At 36.7% G+C, this 24,313-nt stretch overlaps 1 protein-coding gene across 4 annotated transcripts in view; it reads left to right on the top strand.

The window, feature by feature from the left end:
• The window catches only part of OCA2 (OCA2 melanosomal transmembrane protein), a 187,785-nt gene extending 163,729 nt beyond the window's left edge, over positions 1 to 24,056 (top strand). For 3 of the 4 annotated variants that reach the window (XM_053934871.1, XM_053934869.1, XM_053934870.1), the window contains one exon: positions 23,439 to 24,056. In XM_053934871.1, the coding sequence (XP_053790846.1) occupies positions 23,439 to 23,526 (88 nt within the window). In that variant the 3' untranslated portion in view covers positions 23,527 to 24,056. The remainder of the gene's footprint in view (positions 1 to 23,438) is intronic. The other variant, XM_053934872.1, reaches the window with a different exon arrangement.
• Positions 24,057 to 24,313: the final 257 nt, after the last annotated feature.

The raw sequence follows: 24,313 nt of genomic DNA, 5'->3' as shown, positions 1-24,313 counted from the left end.
AAAAATTGATTAAATTTCTTTTTTTAATGCAGACGACTATTTTAAAAATCCACCCTTTGCTAAAATACACTGCTACCTCATTTGTGATGTGTTTTTCTAACATTGAGAATGCCTGGCTGGGAGAGCCCTGGAGAGGGCTAACATAGCATCCTGGGCCACAGTGGAAGGCAGCTTCAGGGAGATTGTACAGGGACAGCGGGGTCCGTGGGTGCCCTCAGGGCCTTGGCAATTTTTGAAGTGAAATTGAAAATCAGATAATTTCCCAACATGAGCAGTGTCTGCAGGCTGCTCTGCCTGGTATATATCGGGTCATCAGACACAGCACAAAAGTCTGCACACCTACACTCATAAGTGTGAATTATATGATAATGTTTTAAAAGGGGGTTATACCTTCATTAGTGGCTTTTTAGGTCACCTTTGAGGCAAACTTTCACCACAGAGAAGTTACAGATTTTTCCTATGATGGTGTTACTCCAGAACTTTCTGCATTTTCCTCATAAGCAGCAAGACAACAGTTAGAAATAGAATAGTTGACTTCAAATATGACTCATCACACTCGAGTTCATCCATGTAATTCAGCCTGTTCATTTGTATTCCTGCTGCATTCAGTGGAGAGGAAAGGGAAGAATTGTCCTGACATTTTGAAGAGATATCCTGAGATAGGGAGAATTAGCTTCTTGATATCCCCCTTATTTAGCTGACCAGAACCAACTCTATGCTGTTGTGTTACAAAGCTAAATAATGCATATTGTATCTTACATAATGCATATACTTATATATTTAGTTAGTTTATTTTTAGCAGCTCTAAAATAAAGGTTTCACTGTAGCACATTGCAAAATGCTGATACATGACACTTGACTTTTATCACTTCCTGATTTATGAGAGTTAAAGGGTAAAAACTATCTATGTATATAGACAAATTTTAATGGTATTTATACACAAATGTGGATATGTCTATGAATGCCACATAAGAAATGAGAATAATTATGCATTAATATAGTGTATTTAATTAAAAGTCATTATTTAAAATTTTTAATTAACACTTCATTTGAAAAACAAGTAAATCAAATCCACATCAATTTTGAAATAATTTAGTCTTCAAAATAATTTAGTCTTCAGTTATTGACCAATTCAAGCTAAATTTTCTTGGCATTTTTTATCCCAAAAAATGTAGAACAAAAGGTGGACAAATGTACTATCTTAATATGATTTTTATTCTGGCCAATCTTCATGTGCTAAAAGTATCTTGATTCTCAATACAGCATTTTACCAGAAGATGGGTTTAAGCTTGAATTGCAATACCTGACTTGATAAGAGATAATTGTCTAAGCTCCAATCCAAGCTCCTGGTGGGTATGTAAGCCTTTATTCACCTGCCTAAACACACTAAATTTTCCACCTTCAGCTGTGGGAACTTAGACAAAAAAACCTCTTTCACATATAGTTCTCATTTACATGTGCCTGAATCTACATGTGTGAGAATAAGGAGAAAGGCAGAGACAAGGCACAGCTGCCCAAGCTCCTACATGGTTCCTAGGTCAATGGTCAGGACTTTTTATGAGGATCGGCCCAAGCCAGGTTCAAATCTCTAATTCATCTGGCTATATAAGTGAAAGGGACTTTGAATGGCAACCTCCTTCTTTAGCCAACCACATGCTATTTTGGGGCCTTTGGTGATCTTGTTATGATTTTTTGCATTTCAGATGTCAGGTGGCAGAGTCAGATGCCCTGGTGAGCCGAGGACAGAGGTGAGGGCTCTGTCCTTAGGAAGTCAGGGTGGGGGTGAGATGAGACAGAACCGTGGTTTCAGCAGGGCTGGGTGGCTCTCCTTCCCTTGCATTCCTTACTCTCCATGTGCCCTTTCCCTCCTAACCCTGGAATGTCCAGAGCAGCTCACAGTGAAGTGTAGCCATACGCTGAGCAAGATTTGATTCCCTGGAAATATGAGGATTTGAAAGGGATTCTTCTACTCTGCCTTATTGATACCTTCTTGTTGTGCATGGAAAGGTGCCCAGACATTGTATTTCAATTTACATAAAAAATATATACAAAGGAAGCAGGCATCATTTGTCCAGTATATTTAGGAGACAGAGTGGTAGGACACTGATTTGTTTTTTCATTACCAGTTGTAAAGTATATTTAGTTAACAAACTACAATCCAGCTCATGCTGGATACATACAGCATATTTCAAATTCTGTGAGAATAATGTTTGTAAGAATAATGCATTGTTGATAGACATGATCTTCAACTCTGATCATGTACAAAAGAGAAATCTTAAAGTGTTATTGGCTAGGGGGAATTTTTGCTGCACAAGAATTACAAGATTAGTTGTTTATAGTTCATGGAGACACGTGTGGTTCCAGAGGAATTATTGTCAATGAGATTCATAATAATCTTATATGTTTTACCCTGAATGTCCTTTTTAATGCTTCTGTGACAAGTTTCCTACATCCTTTATTCAATTCCTAAAGAAGTGGTCTATAATTTTCCTTAAATGAGGATCATTTAGTGAGCTATACCCCAGACATGAACCTACTGTTCACAAATTTCACCATTAAATATGACTATTTCTGTATGACATATTGATTGAAAGCACCTGAAATTTTTTGTGAGGATAAATTAATTCCTGTTGAAAATGATACACTATTTTGGTAAGAAAGTATTCTTACTTCTATGTAGATGCTGATAATTTTAATAAATAAAAGAATTCATTGAAGCATGATGTGTGTTTCAAAGGAAAAATTTCCATCTTTGTATGCATATAGCTATGTATTCCAGCAGCAAAGCTGTTAAGGATTTAATGACATTTAACATTAAAATTATCAAAACTTTCTTGGTGCAAGAATAGAAAATCAAATATTGTCTGGTTATTTCTCAGGGTCTTTGAGATGTAAAGTGTGATCTTTCTTTATGTTTATCATTGCCAAGACTGGTTACAGGTAGTTTAGGATCACAGAACTCATTTCAGGTTGTGACTACAATGAAATTTGCTTTTATTAAACCCAGCATAACTAGAAATTTTTCCATAAATTCTCAAAATTGCTGAAAGAATAGTCTGAATCTCAAATTGGAAGAACTTGAAATTAACACCAAGTCTACTCAACAAAGGCTCTGCTGAAAGTCAAAGGTAAATCTGAAATCTTCTGTTCTCATGACCTTATTCATATAGATGACATGATATCACTTGTCTTCATATGTCTAATTCATACTAATGCACAAAAAAACCAAGAGACGTATAAAATAACCAGATTCCATGTCTGTCCAGTAATATCCCTAATTTTGAGCATTAATATAAAAAAGATTCAGATGGGTTAAATACTTTGTTAAATTGAAGCAAAAAATAGAAATAAATTGATTAAAAATTTTTTTGTCCCCTACACAGTGTGCTGCCCACATCAGTGAGATATTTTGTTTGGTATGTTTTGCATAAAGCCTGCATTTTCCTAATGATTCCTGGAGGATTATTTTAGCTTTGCAATTTCTTCAAAGAGCCTTCTAAAATGCTCAACAAGAAAAAAGAGACTGTTAGCCAATAAGAGGAGCATTCTGTTTCCCCATATAGTAGTTTCCTTGTATGTCATGGTTGGAGTTGCTAGTGCTGAATCTTACTAAAATAAATCTTAAGTTTGCAGTTTAGCATATATAATTTATGATGTTTTTATGTTTAGCCAGATTTGTTTTTTTAAAAATTTTCTTAACATTTGTTTCAGCTGGAAAGGTTTCCACATACCAGTGTTCACAAGGTTTGTTTTACTGTCTAGGTGCTGAGCTATTTTGGATTACAAAAATAGCAATCTGAAATTAAAACATCTGTTCTTTCTAGAATCTTTGACAATAACTTCTGTTTACATGATGAGCTTTGAAGGAGAAAATATTTTTAGATAATCCAGTGGAGATATTAATATATCAGCTTTGTTTTATCATTTCAGTTTGACATCTCATTTCTTAAAACATTGTATTTAATTAAAAGCAACGTCCTTATTTATAGTTCCTTAGCTAGAAATAAAACAGAACTATCTTGCTAGCAAAAAAAAAAAAAAAAATTAATTAGTACAGAAGAGGATTTATTTTTCATTAGCTTTTGTTTCAGGAAGTGTAATACAAAGTGGTTAAGATTGGAACTGGATTGGAATCCATTTAACAGCTGATTTTTCTAACTCTTCTAACATACCCATACTTACTTGAATTGGCCTAGAACCTGTGAATTTATTTGAAGATGTAAATAATTTAGCAGTCCAGGGAAAATATGCCACAAAAGCTTTGGTCTTCCTGCAATTCAAGGGCCACATATATGTATCACAAAAGATCAGGGAGTACACACTTCACAGTAAGCACATGAAAATTCCTGATATGTAGAGTTGTAAAATGAAGACATCCTTGCATAAAGAGGAATCAAAATATCCAAGTTTGAAAGGGTTGAAAGGGTTGTTTACTACTCTAGAGATGAGTGATGAATGAGACAGCTTTGCAGCTAAGTATTAAGTAATAGTGGGGACACTTGGATGTGGTGACAGTGGGAGAGAATATACTGGTCTGGCTTATCTTTCAATTTTGCTGCCACTGAAAGGTAATTTTTTACAAAGACACAGCCTCTGCTTTTTGCATCTTTATCCAAACTCATAGTGGAGGGAAGGCAGAATTTAACTATAAAAAAATTGGTAAATCAACATAAGAACCTCCAAGTTTAACTTTGTCAATCTATTTAAACAGACCATGCCATTTTGATAAACTCTAATATTGTAAACGCCTCTTTAAAGGATGGGCATTTATGCAGAAAATATGAGTCCTTCTAATTATACTGTTGAACAAGGAAAAATATTTCCTATGCCTTTTAATGACATTTCCAGAATGTCTTGTACATTTGTTTTATCTCTTCCTGTGAAAGGACACATTTCTTTCTTAATGCAAACATTCAGAGTGTCACTGTAGGCACTGTTGGATTATGTACAGAGCTTGTGAGATGGTTCAGTAGTGTGGTGTAAGCCAGGAGGTAATACCAGAATTCTAATGCAAAAAAAGTCTTCTGCCAGATGGAGCTGTACCTTGCTGAGAGGTGTTTACAAGGCTGCTAATGGAAAAGCAAATGGCTCTTGGGCCTCTTGTCTAGCTTTGGGACCAAAATGGCCTGGTTAATCTAGCAATATTTGCATCTGTTTGTTGCTGATACTCCCTTTTTTTTTTTTTTTTTTTTTTCTTTTTCTTTCAATGCTTGTTCAATTTAAACTGAATTCACAGAAACATACATTACCATATAAGTTGCAGGTGTATAAATTCATGTAAAAGGGCATATCCCCAGGCTGTAGGAGATATCTATCAGCTCCTGAGCACAATGTTAAGTAGCTAAATTACTTTTGATTGCCAGGATTGTAAACTGAAACAGTCAAGGCAAAAATCTTTCAGTATTGCAGAATATTTTCTGCAATATTTTTTTTATTGCTCTTTTGATACTAATTCAGTTTTTGAAGTCTGGTGTGTTTCTTCTTGTAAGCACTTCATTTGGAAATATACTGTGCTTCTGGTTTATGCCATGCCAGTACAAAGCACAGTTACTGTGCAGGTACTATCCATCCATGAGGATGGCATTAATGTGCATGTTCTCAACCCCAAGCTGCCCACTCCACCTGGGTCAGTTGTGCTGAGCTTTGCACTTGCTGATGCCACAGATACAAATTCTTGCCAATGTCCAGCACAGTTAAAAAGGCAAGGCAGAGTAAAACACTGATCAAAAACATAGTTTCTGTTCAGCCAACATGTAGTCTGGACATAAGATTGTTCAGCAGTAATAAATACAAAGAGAAGGCTAATTTAGGCTGCTAAAGTGAGGTGTTTAACCTGCCCTGTACTTCCTGTGGTGGGGAAAAGATGAGTGGCCTGTGGTGTGGCAAGTTTTGGTGGGGGCACTGAACTGGGAGTACCACTCCTAAAGTATGACAGCCAGTTGTGTAGTAAAAGATTATACACTACAAATGGTCATGGAGATGTGTGAGAAAATATCCATGAATGGCAAACAGAAAAACACTTTCTCTAAGAAAAGTGAGGAAGAATCTTGTATAGATAAGTGGTGGCATTGATCAGAAATGGGGTATCCAGTGTTGTAGCAGTTCCCTTTCTGTTCTTCATTTGTTATCGTTCATACCCAGCTGTAGCTCTTTTTATATCTTCTTCTTACCTCCTTTGCATTTTAAGCATACACAGAATGTTTCTCATAAATCAGATATCTGGAAATCTTTTTTGCTCTCTTTATTTTGCTTTGAAACCAGTTCTACCTGGCACTGCAGGTGACTCCCCTTCAGTCAGGAATAATTGACCTTTTGTGACTTGTGTCTGTATGTATGAGAACTCCATTGTCATCATGTACTTGTTCTCTTTAGAGAACAGAGATGTGTGGGAATCCAGGGCATCCCTCTCTGGCTGCCCTGGAAGGTCTGGGACCCTGGCAGGGGTTCAGGAACCTCCCTATACAGAGCCCCGAGAGACACTGTCTCTGATCTCTATCCATGGAAAAGAGTTTACAATCTTACAGGATGAATTACAAGCTCTGAGTGTTTGATACAAGTAGCAATTAGTGTGGCACAGGTGCAAAAGTAGAATATTAGGATTCTAGATAAGGGGTTCAAAGGGGGCAAGATGGAGGAAACTGGGCGTTTCCTTTTTCTTCTTCATGCCCTCCATGTTTCCTTTTTCCTTTTTCTTCTTTTCCTTTTTCTTCTTTATGCCCTCCATGTTTCACTGTGGTGTTGGCATTTTTCTATTGGTTTAGGCTGGGGACACACTCTTCAACATGGGTGATAGATATTGGCACGTTATTGTAAGTATAGCACATGTAGTTTTTAGTATATAATGTTTGTAACATCCCACTGAGGGGCAGAGCCCCGCACGCTGTCCTGCGAGACAGACCTGCTGCAGGTCAGAGAGAAAATATTTTAGATAAGAAGAAATAAACAACCTTGAAACCAGCACAGATGAATTACGACTCCTCCTTTGGCAGCAGGGCTGAAAGACAGAGACTTTCTACAATCTCGGGAGTATTTAAATATCACAGATCCCAACAAGATGTTTTAAGGACAAAGCAAGCAGAAGGTTTGCAGAAAGAAGTAAATTCTTTTATTAGATTACTTACTGACTTTAGGGGAAAAAATATGAGTTGATCTGAAGACAGATAGGGACCTCAGTGTTCATGTGTGTATATGTACTTATCTCTTTCTGATAGCTGTGCAGATTGCTGCCAGTTCAGAGTACCTCAGTTTTGAACGTGCCAAGTTTGGTGATGCTAGCCAGTCCAGCTGAGAGAGAAACACAAAGAAGTGTAATACTGGACTGCAAAGATGTCTAATACTGTCAGATGTGCCAGGGCAAAAGAAAGTGGAAGAATACTGATAAGGTGACTTTACAGGCAGTTCAGGACATCCCTATCAGTGCTAGGAAGCTTTTTGGGAGTAAGCTACTAACTTGAAATATAACATGGTAATGAGGGCTAACACCAGCATGCAGCTGGAAATATTGCACCTTTGATGAACAGTGAACTAGTGAACTAGTCTATGTAAGATGACAATATTTGGGCCTTTGTAAGAAGGGAACTGGTGAAGGGATTCAAAGAGAATCCTGCAATGACCAAACTTTTGGAGCTGGAGAATAATCCTTTGTATTTCTTGAAGTCAAAGGAAACAACATTGAGAAGCTGGGGTAGGAAAGCCGTAAGTTAGTATTTTAGTTATGTGAATAGTCAGGAAAAAACAATTAAGCAGGGCTAATCTGTAAGAGCTTTAGAAGTAACTTGAGATGTGAATCCAAATGGACTAAAGTTATATGCAAGGATAAGGAGTACAGTGATAGTGCTATGAGAAAAGGAAATAAATGGAAAGATTTGCAGCGGTAAAAAAAAAAGAGAATGGATCTGGCTGGCATGTAAAGTGATAGTTAGGCATCAGTGAAGACCTGGCCAAGGAGTGGACTGAACTTTGATTTGAAGAGAGTGACGTTAGATTAATTGGAGGGGACAAGATCAGTGAATTGTCAGCACAGGAGACTTTGCTGAATTGCATGTTGTCTGTGGTGAAATTATCTGGAGTGAGAAGCAAGGGAAGTGGGAGAGGAGGGTCAAGAACAGCATCTCTTTGGCAAGAGGATCCAGTGACATAGATGTGAAGAGAGATCAGTGGAGAGCTGGAAGAGAAAGAGGCCTCCAAGGTCAAGAATAGTACAGGTAGAGATGTCAAAACCAGTGACTTGCCGGGAGGAAGAGAAAGGAACATTGCTTCTAGTTTCACTTAAGAGGTCAGTGGAGGGAACTCCAGTGAAAGTGATTTTATTGGCAATAAAATGAAATGTTCTATTATTATCAAGTATTTTTAAAATTTCTGTCACTAGCAGAAGAAAAAAAAAGGGGGCCAAGCTGAGGCTTGAAATGAAGTCTCTTCTTGGTGGTAGTAGTTTACCTTACAGCTTGTGGAAGAAAAAACCTATTTTTTGATATATATACACTAACAGAGGAAAACTGCATGGTCTGCATTAGATTGTGGAGCTGATGCCACCAGATGCTGTGAATATTGCACAAGATTTATGCTCTTTACAAGGAGAAATAGGCAGAAGGTAATGTATATCTTTCTCATTGGCCCCACAGAGATTTTTGACTTACTGCATGAACTAATTTCCTTTCTCTGCTAGAAATGCATGTACATGCATACCAAGGAAAAGAAGCTTTATATCTGGTATACTGACATTCAAAAAGCTGTTGATTAAGTCTTCAATCACTTCTCATGTTTACATGGCCTTCGGTGGTGTCTCATTGTTCTATTCAAACTGCAGAATAAATATCTCCTCAGTTAAATGGTTACTAAGATTATCCCATATTTTCAATATTGTACTACAAATCTGAGTATATTCTTCTGACACAAAGTATATTTAATCGGTGTATATTGTGAAGTGCTAGCAATTAGTATGTCAATGCACAGAAGAATTTGAAACACTAAATATGTGCTGAAGCTTATCATTAAATAAATTACTTCAGGGACATTCATGCAAGTTGTTTATTTCTATTGTAACTACCAGGGCATGGTATATTTGGTACAAACTTAATAATGTAGTTGCATTTACAAAAAGTCTTCAAATATACTTTTAGTCCTTAATAATTTCAACAAATATATGCAAATAGTTCACTTGTTCTTTATATTTTGGCAGATATTATTCTTCATCATAAGAATGGAGTTTTCAGGTTTAAGGTACACTGATGGAATATTAATTTTTTTGCTTTGTGAGATTTCTGAACAGTATTTAGAATATGTAATTATTCAGAATAAAAATTGCATGTAGAAGTATTATCGCTTTGAGCAATAATTATATATTATTCCCTACTTCAGTAATGTTTTCATGTTTGATAGGTATACATCTGAGTTGTAAACTGATTAAAATCTTGAAGCCTTTGAACTTTGTTAGACATTATTCATTAAGTCATACAGCTTTTAAAAATATTTCAGTAAATGGAGCTTCACGTTTCTACTTCCTATTAAAGTCGGAAGTATATGCTGTGGTGGTATTAACAGGAACACACTAATTAAATCATATTGCAATTTAAAATTAAATTGTGATAGTAATGTTTTCTTTTTTTAATAACTGAATTTTAACTTTCCTATATAACTTAACAATTCCTTAGGAATTACATGAAATTTCAAAATATAAGCCAAACTTTAACTTCATATTCCTTTCTCTTCTCTGTTACCTTCCCACGCCTATTAGAACTCTGATTAAATTGGAGACTAGAATTATATAATGGAAGCACATGCAAAGCTAGATCCCTTGCTCTAATCCTTCTTGATTCATATAAAGTTATCTCCTTGTAAAAAGTATGTTTCAGAAAAAAAAAATAATGCCTTTGAAAAGTTTTTTGTTCCTTTCTTTCCACCAAAGCCTAACTTTTCCTCTGCTTTCCTGTACAATCATATTGCTGTGAATGTGTCACTGTTTTCCACTTAATAACTTCTGAATGTGCTTATCAACTTCAAGCACTTTTGGCAGGGGAGAGAATGGTGGAGATAGGGGGCTTGATTTCTCAAGTATAATAAAAATCCCTGAAATGTCATCAAAGTTGGTGGCTGGGAAGAGGAAAGAAACCCTATTAATATTCTCACTGAGGGAAAAAACAGTCTGAGAACACGCTTCTTTACACATTGGAAAAATCCATGTAGGTGAGCATCATTATAAGTTACAGAAGAAAGGATTCTACTTAGACAGAAAGTCAATCAGACTTAAGACACAAATAGATAGGAAATAAGGCTTCATTATTTTCTAGTGTTGATGGAGCTGCTTGTCAGTAAAGGCAAGATTCATCTCACCTCACTTTTTCATTCTACAGTGTTGATGTCTTTATTTCCATACTTGGCTCTCATTGTAGTTGTTGGAGAGAAACAGCTCTTGGAAAGTCATTCATTTTAGAGTATGAGTCATGTGCCCAGGAACAGGGTTTGAGCTTGTAAAGAAATGGGACAACATAGTCCTGTTGCAACAAATGGTGTGTCCAAAGCTGTGGATAAATCAGTTGGTGGGAGCAGAGAGGAAAAGGAGCTTGAGAATGGAACAAGTCCAAGCAAGCAGAGGTGATGATAAGAAGAGAAGAATTAGTGAAGTACTTGTTCATTTACATGCTTTTTGTAATTTGACTTGGAGAGAAAAAAAGCCAAACTGCCTTAACTCAGTTTCTATTTCCATGCCACCTGGGAGATGATACAAAGTTCACACACAGTTTTCTGTATTGAGCAACACATATTTAAATTCTCACATGTGTAATGTTTTATGTTCTGATATAAATTGGTTTTGTTTTCCAAAAAATTCCTATTTTTTTCAGCTTCATTCAGATTCATCAAATGCCAAAATTTTAGTTAATTACAACATGCTCAATTTGATTAGATAGTCACTATAGTTGCTGAACAAGAGTGTTATTCAAACATTGTTGAAATTAGAAAAAGATTTTCTAATTAAATAGGGTATTTTTGCAATTACCAGAATTATTCAGTAATGGCTGGAGAATACTTGCTTGGAGAAATTCTATATCTCCAAACACTGTTTTGTAAAACAATTTGTTAGAGATCCATACAAAAAGATAACTTAGATGGCAGAAAGAGATATGAAATCTGGGAAACTCAGGGAACACCATCAGTATGAAACTTATATACATTTGTATTTACATTTGATTAATAAGCTTTCTTATGAGAAAATATTTTTTCTGCAGCTAGAGTTTGCTTTATCCAATACTTTTTGTTTGCCTGCCAAATCATCATACAGATATTTGGAGTCACATCATAATATAATTTTCCAGGGCATTTAATTGTCTCAAATAACTTGATATTTTTAATAGAACTAGCAACGTGATTTTCCCTCTTACTAGATAATGTGTTAAACAGACTATCCTGGTGTCTCCCAGCACAATCAGAAGAAAGGAGGATTTACTGTTTACATTATTTTGATTATAATACATTTAAATTTTGAGCAGCTTGAAGGAAGTAGTGCGTTTTATGGAATAGGAAATAGAGTTTTATTTTCTGGTGTAAACTAGACACTATTGTTCTCACAAAAGTTGTGGTAGTATTTACTGTATTCCTTCTTTTTTGCTGCTTGAACTTAGCAGTGGATTTTGATAACTTAAAAAAAAAATTATCTTCCTGATTATATTTACACTTGGGTAAATTATATATAAACACACACACACATATATATGTATATATATAAATTTATATATTAATATAAACAACACTAGTAAAACACTTGAATTCTAACTTCCTGATCATTATTTTCAGTTTTTCAACTGCAATGAAAGTTACTTATAATAGGGCTACTCTAAAGTTTTAAACAGAAAAATAGCAGCTCAATAAGCTAAAACAACAGTGGTTAGGTAATGAGTGTGGTTTTAAATTGATAGTGACTAAGAACTGCTTTTATGGGAGGAGGTACAAAAGTCACTCCTGAAAAATAAATAAAATTTTATTGGTTTGGGGAGCTTTCTTTGGGGCTGTTTGTGTGGGTTGTTGGGGAGTTTTGTTTGTTTGTGGTTTTCTTTGTTTGTTTTTTTGTTTGTTTTTCTTGTGAGGTAGCAGTTTTATTTCACATCTTTAAAAAGTCCAGTAAAGAAAAAGGAAAGGATTATTCCTAAGAAATTTTATAAAAGACTGCTGGGCTGGAGGATTTCTGTGTTTGTTTTTTTCTCCTTTGTGGTACTATTTGACATATATTACTAAATATTACTAAACAATTTAAAAAGTATTTATGTTGGGTTTTTTTTATTTTCTGTGTTTGTTATTAAGCCATTTGTTATTTTCTTTACTGTTTGCTTATATTAAAGCAAAAAAACTATTAGAGATTCAAAACTAAATGTCATCATATAGATAAATTATTTTTCGAGTATTACAGAAACTAGTTAAATAATATATTTTCTAAAGGCAAAAGGAAAAAAAAAACCCTAAATATTCTACTCAATAAATACTCATATTCCATCTCTGGCACTGTAAGGATATTAATACCTAGCTTGTTTCAGATTTTTTTTTCATAATGCTACGGTAAAAATGCATTAACATGTGCTACTACACCTTCTCTTTCTAAGACAGAAGATTCAAAACTCTGTTAACCTTAACTGGAAAGGCCAAATTTAGAGATATAAACTAACATGGAAAATATGTTAAACATATCTAAAATAATAATCTTGATATGTTAGAAAATCGATTTTGTGTTTCTCTGGTGGGGCTTAGGAACAGTTCAGAATCACTTGATTACACTTAAACCAACTGTTTGACGGTCCAAGCTGTTCAAAACACTAAAACAGAAAAATGCTGAAGACTGGGGTACCTGGGTGTAGCCTGGGTGTAAATCGCTGACCCAGGCCACCTCCTACATAACTCACTTGTTAGTGCACTTCTATTACCCTCCTGTGTTCTGTTATCAGTTAAGTGCAGACCCATTTGCATGCTTGCATTCCAGGAGTAGCGATCCTTCCCTTCCACTGCAGAGTTGCAGGTGGGAAGAGGGAGGCAGAAATTAGTGTAGCAAGCATCTTAGTTTTCACCCACTTGTTGAAAATATAAACATAGTTAATTATCTTCATAATTAAAAAAAAAAAAATTCCAGTGCTTTTATTTCTGTTTTTCCCTCATTTCAGACACTCTAATTTCTATTCCCAACACAGGACTGAGTAATACTCATGATGGTGTGGGTTAGATGACAACACCAGGACTAATGTGTCTTTCTCAAATAAGTTTCTGAAAATGTAGTACATTTTTAGGAATTGAGAACTGGACTTTCTCAAGCTCTGCCCTGTCAATTGGATGTGCCTTAAGGCCTAAGTTGGCCGTCTGTAACAATTGGACAGTGATGCTTCTGATTGATTGATTACCATATCTGTGAACTGCTCATGTAGCTAAGCCCATGTTTAATCATCCTGCTGGTGGTACTTATTTGCCTTCCCACACTATACTTTTTCCATCTTCTCCATCTGTTAGGTCTCCATGGGGTGACCTTGTTGTGGTCTTTCAGTACCTGAAGGGAGCCTATGAGAAAGACAGAGAGAGACTATTTACAAGATCATAAATGCTCCAAACAGAAAGCGGGCTTAGATTAGATATTAGAAACATCTTTATTGTGAAGATGGTGAGACACTGGAACAGATTGCCCAGAGAGGATGTGGATGCCCCATCCCTAGAAGTGTTTAAAGCTGGGCTGGAGGGAGCTCAGAGGAACCTGATCTAGTGAGATGTTATCTCTACCCACTGCAAGGGAGTTGGAACTAGATGATTTTTAAAGTCCATTCCAACCCAGACCATTCTATGATTCTATGATTTTCTTTCAGCTCGTTAAAAATGTTGGTATATATATCTGTGACAATCCAAAGGGTATATTTATATATTATTTATTTTTCTAATGTTTTTTTATAACTGTAACATGCTGTGGAATGGATGCACTTAGAATAGGATTCATTTAATTTAACCTTAGTTTGATAGTGCACTTAAGATTTGACCTGTTTATAAAAGTTTTCCTTGTAAAGAGCAGGTAAGAGCTCAGATCTGTGGCTTCTCTGGGGCAGAATGGCCTGTACACTGCAGTGCACCATGATGGCAGTGAGGGCTTGTGAGGCTCCATCTGCCCCCTCATTTGCCTTTGGTTAACATTTCATGGTGGGTGGGAGGGAAACCTCCAAGTGCACCCTGCTGGAATGAAAATCTCCACTCTCTGCTGTTCTCTAGGCTGTGCACCCTGTAGCATAGGGTTTGTGGTGGAAAGTTTACTGGCCTTACATCATTAACAGCCTTTTACTGGGAGGCATCTGCTGAATTCATAATGAAAAATAATCATTAGTGCACAGGAAACATCTTTCTACTTCTTAATTCAAAATGCAATTACATTGCTCCTTTGTCCTGGTGAACTTCTGTACACAAGTTCTCTATCATTACATTGTGTGGCACTAGAATGGGAATCTCAAAGTGGAGAGAAAAAGAGGGGAACAGGGTGGAACATACTCCTTTTTATGCAAAATCTGGCTTTTTAGCAAAGTCTAGGGTTTTAAAAATAGTTGAGTGTACTCTGATGAAATTATTAAAGAATGGGCTGATTACTCTCTACCATAAAATGTAATTTCCTTTTATCTTGTTCTTTAACCAAAATAAAAGAGTCCATTTGGAAGAAAATAAAACCTAAGAAAAGTGCCCCAAGATACCATTTATGAGGGTTGGAATTAAGGACATTAATGGAAATAACATTCAAGCAACTTCCTCTCCTGAATCCTTGCTAAGAAAAAGCAAGATAATAAAGAGTTAGTAAAGGTTATTTAATTTGAAACATTTTGGAACTAAAACAAATCACAGTAAATTTTTGCCATCTCCATTATCTTTGATTTGTTTAAACCATATACAAATACATGGTAGTCTAAAAAATGGGGAGATACAGTTTGTTTCAAAAACATGCAAAATGTTGTATTTTATGTGGCATTTCTATAGCAGGGAGATTTGAGCTATAAAAAGGTATTTTAAGAAAAATGTCCTTAAGCCTTGAATTTGCTTTTTGCAAGGCAGAAAAGCATATAATTGTCAGAAGTGAGTTTACAATATGTTAAATGTTTCATAAAATACAGAAACTGTAACTGCAAATATTGCAAAACCAATTTCCACATTCCTAATGCATTCATTTTTGCACAGTAAACCTCACTAGTTTTGTATAAATCTATCTCATTAGTAGAATATTTGTATCAAAACCATTCAAACAATTAATGAGAACAAGTGCTGTCAGACAAGATGTACTTCATTGATTTTCTCTTTTAGTTGGCCATGATAATTTTAATCTTCTTAAGCTCAGACTCACAACCACACCTCATTACACAGATGTGTGGGAGAGGAATAAGGATGGCTTTCCCAAGAAGCTGAACCAATTACATATATTTGCATTTCCTAAACTTTAGAATGGCATGAAAGTTTCATAACAGAACCAGAAGCCACAAATTGAGAATAACATTTGTTTTGGGATCTGCCTAAAAGACGTGGAGAGCAAATATATTGCTAATGTGTGATGATAGATCCAAGGGTGACATGAAGTCACAAAAAGCACTAACAGATCATCTTGAATTTTTATGCTGCACTTTATCATGGCATGTCACACTTCTTTAGTAGGGTATGAACTAGTCTGTCTATAGAGAAGATGTTCCCCAGATATTCGTAGAAACTTAGAATCCTTTAGCTTGTAAAAGAACATTTGCAGGTCCAACCGTTACCCTAATACTGCAGAGTCCACCTTCAGGGATGGCAACTCCACACTTCCCTGAGCAGCCTGTTCCAATGCCTAACCACCCTTTCAGTGAAGAAATTGTTCTGAACATCCAACCTAAACCTTCCCTGGCAAAACTTGAGGCTGTTTCCTCTTGCCCTATCACTGGTTACCCAGAAGAGACCAACTGACACCTTGCTACAACCTCCTTCCAGTAGTAGTTAAGCAGTAAGGTCACCCCTGAGTCTCCTCCAAGCTACACAACCCCAGCTTCCCCAGATGCTCCTCACAGGACTTGTGTTCCAGCACCTTCACCAGTTCTGTTTCTCTGGACAAAATCCAGCACCCCAATATCTTTCTTGTGAAAGTGAGGGGCCTAAACTGAACACAGCACTCGAGGTGTGGCCTCACCAGCACAGGGGCACAATCATTGTCCTGGTCCTGCTGGCCACACTATTTCTGACACAGGCCAAGGTGAAGTTAGCCTTCTTGGTCACCTGGGCACAATTTGGCTCATGTTCAGTGGCTGTTGACCAGCACCCCAAGGTTCTTTTCCACAGGGTAGATTTCCAGCTACTCTTTCCCAAACCTGTAGCATTGAGTGGGGTTTTTTGACTAAAGTGCATTTTGTGAATCTAGGTGGATCCACACAGACAAATTTATCTGTATTATACTGGTCTTTCCGAGAAAAATATTGCCACTAGTTCTGTGTGTTCAGGTCTGTTTCTGTACTTGAAATTGTGTTCTTCCCTGGCTGTCTGCAGGATTTCACATTTTTCTATTGGAATAGTATATTTATTTTTAAAAGAAAAGTGAGATATTCTTGTCATCTAACAATTGTCTTGCTGATTTTTAAATTATCAATTACAGTATCTTTTTTTACTAGAAGTGATGTGTTTTCCATTTTTTTTCCATGAATTTTCTTACTGGCTACTAACTTACCATATATGAATAGGTTTTGGATAATAATCAGAGTCACTTATTCTGACAGTCCTGTATTTAATCTCAGTTGCACCACAGAGACCTAGACAGAGACTGCAACAAATATTGTATTAACAGTTATTTGAAACTCTCAGATGGAGCTGGAAGACCAGCTGTTCTCTCAGAATTAAAGTCTGAAATTTTTCTTTCAGTAATCAGAATTTTGGAAGGCCAAGGAAAGGCCCATTGCTTGTTCTGCATATAACTATGTCGAGGTTACAGCCAAACACCTCTAGGAGAATATTCTAGATGGTAGGAGGCAAACCATAACACTTTTCTATTTTCTTGCTGGTTTTCCCTATCTTAAGTTTACTCCAGGCAGTAATTTTATGGAAACTCTTGGCACAGATTTAAACAGACAGAATATAATGCGAAATTGTTAAAACTTTAGCAAGCAGATGAATATAGAATTATAGGTTTTGTTCTGTGTTTTAAATTTCACAGAAACTCCTATGTATGGTAACTAGTAAGTAACTACACTATAATTTTTATGCAATTCCAGACTATATGAAATTCACAGTAATTTAATGTTAAATTAATGATCACTTGCTGTTCTAGCCACCTGTTTTCTGAGCTACAACAGGTGTCTAGATTTGAAGGGGTCATGAGTATATGATAAACATTTTGAATATGTTTTCTTTAAGCTGATAGGAAAGTCCATACTTTCAGATAAGCTGGATCAGTATGTCAAAGACTAGCAATGATGGAAAGGTTAATACAACTGAAATGATAGGGCACTCAGAAGGTAGTTGATAGAAAGGGAAAGAAGAAATAGGATGAATATTGTGGTTATATCCTTTTGTTGAAGAGAAAATTACTTACTTTGCAAATTGAATTATGACATTTCATTAAAATGTGTGACTTTCCTTTTGTTGAGAACTAACCTTACATATGTCCTAAGCATGCCCACACCTGGGTCTCTTTTTTGAGGCTGCTTTAAGAGACTTTTAGATTTTCTTATAAGAATGAGTTCGTATTTATCAAAATTCCAGAGCAAAACTGCATACAGTGAGAGTCTGTCCAATATTGAGAAGAATTATCTGTCTTCTGTTCTTCATTAAATATTTTCTGATGAGATGTCAATCTTCAGGTGTGCAGATGATGCCTACTTATCCTGTATTGAATAACAGAGGAATGAATAAAAGTCTGAGAATCGCGGAGTGGTTGAGGTTGGAAGGGACCTCTGGAGGTCTCTCTCAAGCAGGACCATCTAGAGCCTATTTCCCCGGCCCATATCCATATGACTTTTGAATACCTCCAAAGATGGAGACTCCACAATCTCCCTGGGCAACCTGTCAGTGCTTGGTCACCAACACAGTAAAAAAAAATGTTTCCTGATGTTCAGACAGAACCTCCTGTATTTCATTTTGTACTGTCTCTGGTCCTTTCCCTGGCATCACTGAGGAAGGCCTGGTGCTGTGTTCTTTACACAATCCCTTCAAGAACTTATGCACATTGATGAGTTCCCCTCTGAGCCTTCTCTTCTCCAGGCTGCACAACCCCAGCTCTCAGGCCTTTCCTTGTATTACTGCTCTTCCAGTCCTGTAATCACTGTAGCCCTTTACTGGACTCTCTCCATTATGTCCATGTCTCTTGTACTGGGAAGGCCAAAACTGGATCCAGGACTCCAGGTGTAGCCTCAGCAGTGCTGAATAGAGGGAAAGGATCACCTCTCTTAACCTGCTGGTAATATTTTCTTAATGCATCCCAAGATACCATTAGCCTTCCTTGTTGCAAAGACAAGTTCATGGTTCATGTTCAGTTCGTGTCCACCATCTGTCCAGGCCCTGTCTGTTTCTGCAAAAGCTGAGGTTATAACTTCTGTAGAACTTGCAGCATGAAACTGATACAAATTGAGAAAAAAACCAAGCTTTAAGACTGATGAAACTCTACCAGTTGAATTTAAATTTTGCATTAAATTGCAAATACAAGTAGGAGTAGATGTTAGCTTTAACTATTTTTTAACTCTTACCCCTGTCTACTGCCAGTCTTCTTTCCCTGTCAGCGGTTTGGTCTTGGGAGATTTCTGCTGTTGCTTTTCCACTGAGAATCCACTGAAGGGTTCCCCCTTTCTTAGGAGATATGCTCCTTCCACAGATTTCCCCAAGGATGCACAGGCTGTGCAAGTTATGAGCTGTCAATGAAGGTAGTGCATGTAGGCAAGGTTTTCATGCATGAGAACATCTTGTATTTTGTGTCCCAAATCAAGCAGAACAGGGCAATGAACGTAGGTCTTTCACATACTGGATCCTGCTGGCTCTTGAAGCATAACAATATAGAGCTGCAAGGTAATGTAGGAAACCAGTTTGTTCAAGAAAACTCAATTCTGACCCCAAAGGCTTCACTGTTATTACTTAGCAAATAATATTGGATAAACTTAATAACCTAAGAAAACTGTAATATTCACTTCCATCGAAACTTACTAAAAATTGAATTTATTCCCAGAATAATCATATTGTGGTTTTCTTTTCTCCAAGTAAATACAGGGCCAGAAATCTTGCAGTGAGACAGAATTAGAAATATCTAGGTCATTTCCAGCAAAAGGTTCACTTCTCTTGCTAGTTTTATGCCCACAGTTGACTTTTAATACATATTTCACACTTACCTTCACAGAGTTTCATTTTGTTCATTTCAAATTCTCATTTTGATTTGCTAAGAAAGAACATGCTGAATTCTGTTCTCCACAGAGTCTGACATCTCTCCCACACTGGGACAATTTGCAAGCTTTTTGTTACTGGATCGCTGAAGTTATTAATAAGTAAAACTTTGTCCAAGACAGGTCCCTGGGGCTCTCACTTGATACATTCTCACTATCTCACACTGAGCTAACATCTGCTTATGGTGTATATTTAGGCTGGGCGATTTCATTTAGATAGGAGTTTTCCATGTAGGCTTCTAATATGAAGAGGAGGAGGGGAAAAAGGGGATGACTGCTAAATCCTGCTATCCTTCCCTTTTTTGTATCTGACCATGCTTCCTCTCTGCAGTGGTAAAGCCTCCCTCAGCTAGCTGCAGAGAGCCAAGATGTACCTTTTGAACCATGCAGGCTCTCTTGTGTATCCCTGTCTACAGAGAGGAAGAAGCAAGGAAAGTGCAGTGCAGAATACAAAAATGTACCTTTATGCCAATATGATTGTTAGTGTTTCTTATGAATCTAAAGTTTTAGAACACAAAAGGTTTTGATAAACTCCACTGATCTTTTTCCCTGGAGAGGAACAAAAGAATGACATGGTCCTTTTTGATTCCAAGGGGTATGCTGGAAATAAGAGTGGCTGGAAGTAATTTTTACACTGTTTAATATGCATTCTTGGACTTAATATAACTAAAGAAAACATTTGTAGCTGTACATTGTGTCATATGTGGCCTGGGACAGGAACTTTTTGTTCCTTGGGGAAGAGCAATGGCTAGTGTAAATAGCACAATGATACTCAAGGAATCTATTAACTCTGCAGTAACTAATACTTACTGTGTTTATCTGTTCTTGCTCTGGTACACAAATCCCACATTGAATTTGATCCAATTACATTAGTGCTCAGGTCAGCGAGCCTGAAATTCAGACCTCAAGTTGTGGGGTAATTGCCCATGCAATGAGAATAACAGCTTTGCAATTGCCCTATGCAAGCATCCACAGTATGTGCAATGAGGTTCCTCCCCAGACCAGCTGCTTCTGCCTCCAGCTACACATTTGACTGGCACTGTGACAGTGGTATGATCCTAATTTCTGCATGTGGCCCTGTATAATTAATCCATTTTCTTGCATGTGCCTCCTCCAAGTTTGAACAAACCTTTTTGTTCTCTTTTCGGTGGTCAGGTAGCCCTTGAATATTTTTGGATCCTTTCTTCCCCTTGCCAGTCTTCATATTTGCCTTTGCCATCACAAAGGCATCATATTGCCATTCATTGCTGAGCAACTGTGCATTCTCCAGGGAGGTTTGTTAGGTAGCATTAATACAGATTAAGATCTACTCTGTCTCCAGTCCTCCCAGTGCCAGCTCATTGTTTACCAAGTATGAGGTCAAGAGATCTGTTTTCTGTCAAACAGCAGTTGCTGCTCTTATGAGTGCTGTAGCATTCTCCAGCTCACTAGCCTGTCATGGAGATAGAGCCATAGGGGGCATTCATTAAATATACTAAAGGATGTGGTAGGGGGTTTTAGCTACCCTATTTTATTCCTATAGCCATTGCTGGGTTTGCTTTTTTCTTGTCCTATCAGGACACTTTTATCTAAGCAAGATTAGGCAATGCCACACATCAGTTTGGCCGACAGAAGAATGGGAGGGGTCTGCAAAAGAGCTGCTTAGCCAGGAAATTATTTTTTTTTTTTTTTTGGTTTTTTTTTTTCCTAAAATAACTCCAGGAGAAGCATTAGCTCTTCTGTTTTACAATATAATCAGCTTGATCATAGATTAGTGATTGAAGACCGATTCAGCTCTTTCAAGAAACAAGTAATTCAAAAGCAAGGATCTGACCAGTTGGACTGGAAAACAAATAACACTTCTCTGCAGTACATTTATGCGTGTTCATAAGAAAAAAAAAACCCTTCCACCTCCCAAAAAAATCCTCCAAATGCATTTCAGACTTTTCAGGAAATAATTGAAAGCTGTGACAATTCTCTAACCCTTTCTAGTATTTTTTTTTTACGTTTCTCCATTCATCTCTTGGACCCAGCTGGCCCGTCTCTCTATCATTTTTCTCCCCCATGTCCAAATGGCAGCTTAACATCAATGCTTTCAGAGCCAGAAGAACAATAATGATGCCTGATGCCAAAATGGCAGAAGAGGCCAGCTCACCAGGTCCAAAACCCTAGAGGGATGAAGAAAAAAGCCTCTGGAGCCAGGCATGGTGGGAACTGTCCTTCTGAGGCAGATCTTGCAGGCAATATTGGGTGATGGACACAGGGACATTTCTTGTACACAAGAAACCAGGCCAACTTCTTCAGAGGGGTGTCAAGGACACAGAAATGAGATCATCCGTTAGTCTGACAGTCTTCTCTTTGCATATTTTCTGTCTTGCCGGGGTTTCTTTTTTATCTCTTGGATTGCATCTATTCCTGTAGGTGTGTGAGATGAGCACACTTCCATACTGGGTTGAGTGACCATGAAGCTGGCATTATAGACAAACTTGCTCTTTTCTAAATAATTCCAACATATTTTTTAGAGTGCTTGTATTCATTAATTTCCCAGTTATTCTACAAACTTTATAGGCTAGGGCTGATTATTTTTGTGTTTGCAGCGACCTTCACTGCTGGTAGAATTCCTTTCTCAGAAACTCAAACCAATAACTGTTAAAGGCACTCCTGATCTGCTGATCACATCTATGCCTCTGCCAGTCAGCTTTCCAGAGAAACAGCAATGGAAGAAACATCTCATGAGGATCTCATGAGTTTAGGGTAATGTTGCAGCTGCAGATAGAAAGCAGATGGCAATGAGCAATTGAGAAGTTTAGTTTTCACTTTATGCAAGGACTTCACAGCCTGAGGAAGTGGGGCCACATTTAATGCCCCAAGACGTCTCTTCTAGCTGTAGTTTGCTAAAGGAAGGAGCTGCTCATTCAACCAAGAGAATAATGTCCTCCTGTTCCCTACAAAATAGTCATCTCTTAGTACTCTGTCAGTAATGGCAGAGGGGAAAAGGCTTGGGTAACTTCCTAAGGGCAAAGTAAGGCAAAAATGCAGAATTAATATACCCACATGTGTAAGTTGGTCTTAGTTCAAGAAGAAGAATTAATAAAATTATGAACTTCAGACAACATTGCTGTGCTTTTCTGAGTTTTACGAAAACTCTTGTCTGAATCTGGCAAAAGTGTATAAGGGTATCATTTGTGGCATGATCGTTTTTCATCTCAGCTCTCCTTGTGATTTTAGTAACATAAAACAAATGAGTGTGATCACAGCAGTGTTTTTTCACAGAATCTTGGTATCATATGAAAATGCTTTTGAGTTTCAGAAAGCTTCTTTCTTTTTCACGTATCTGAAAGACCTACAGATTTAGCCATCAGGACTTGGCCAACTCTACAACATGCTTTTCACTAGTCTGTCTCTACTCTCTGTGTTTGTCAGTCTAAAGAGAGGTATTAAAACTGGGTGTTGTCTGAAAATCTTTTCCTGTGGTGAAAAATAAATAGTTTTTTGGGTAGAACAGTAAAGTTTTAGCAATTTTACAAGTGCCTGGGGTTTATTCCCACAGTCTGTTAATACTCAAGTCTGTTAGACATGGTGAGAGGTATGAAAGAGGAGTGCTAGCTGTATGTGACTCAGATCAACAGGGAAGCAATTTCATGGGTTTGATCCATATATTGTGTGACAAAGTGCCATACCAGGATCACACACCTAATCTGAAAGGATGCATGCTTGAAAGTAATTTCTAATGCTGCATAATTTGTAAGAATTGTTATTTTACCTGAATAATTCCATGTTGTGTGCAGGGGAAAAAAACTGAAAAATGCCAAAACAACAAAGCATGCAGGATTCTGAGACAATGTAAATTAGAAAAGATGTTCTGAAACCAATGGAACTATGTGAATTTTTACCTCGTGTCTCTAAGGTTGGAGGTAGAAAGGTGAGCTTGAATATGGTACAGTTATATGCTCAGAACATCTCTGCTTTTGTTATTGCTATAAACATATTTTTCACTTGGAATGTGTAGGATAATTCAAAATGTTGTAAATTGATTAGAGAACAAACTATAGTATTCTTATTAATATTTGCTTTATTTTTTTGTTGTTCCAGGTTAGGTTTCCCCATGATGATCGTGTCCTGCACCATCGGGATGTGCTATCTTCTTGTTGCTCATGTTGTAGTAGGTTGGAACTCATAGTAATTTATACTTTCAAGACTCAGATAAGCTTTTCCTTTTGTTTAGTTTATATCAGAATGCTAAGAACACATATGAAAGGAAAAAGATGTGTAAAATCCCAACATATGGTATCAATCAAAATGATTGTTGGCATAAACATTAGATATGGTCATTCTTAACCTTTTGTTTTATGAACAATATGGAGAATTAGACAATCAAAATTAAAAGAATCCATATATTTCACTATGAATGCAATTAGTGTGCAGATAAAAAGGAACCATCTCAAGGGAATATGCTGTGCCTGAAAGTTTGTATTGACACAATCTGAGTATAGCCACAGATGAAAAACTCATTCACAATAGCAGATGTTCAGTAATTTCTTTTTAGGGCTTCATTTTTCTTTGTCAATATATTTAGCTATTTGTATGAAAGTAATTAATATTCAAGTTGTAATAATTGAAAGTTAAGCAGAATATCTGTACACTTTGAAAGATGTATCATTATCTACATTAAAAATAAACACATGTCCTGAAAATGTGCTGTGGAAGGAATTATTATTTTGGATTGTATTGCCCAGAGGCTTTGTCTGTCATTTTAAAGCTCCTAAACAGTGTTAGGCTACCTTTATTTTTTTTTCCTTAAAATAAACTAATGCTACTCTTCTTAAAAAAGGACAAACATAAATAGTGATAAAAACATCTTCCATTTAATCATTAATTCACTTTTGTGAAGGAGTACTCTGAATATTTTAAAGGTTAATACACTATTTGGAAGAATAAGCTCATACTGTGGCTTTTATTTCCTTATC

Source organism: Vidua chalybeata, chromosome 2 (genome assembly GCF_026979565.1).
Source record: "Vidua chalybeata isolate OUT-0048 chromosome 2, bVidCha1 merged haplotype, whole genome shotgun sequence".
Taxonomy (NCBI): domain Eukaryota; kingdom Metazoa; phylum Chordata; class Aves; order Passeriformes; family Viduidae; genus Vidua; species Vidua chalybeata.
This window is presented reverse-complemented; position numbering and strand designations above follow the sequence as displayed.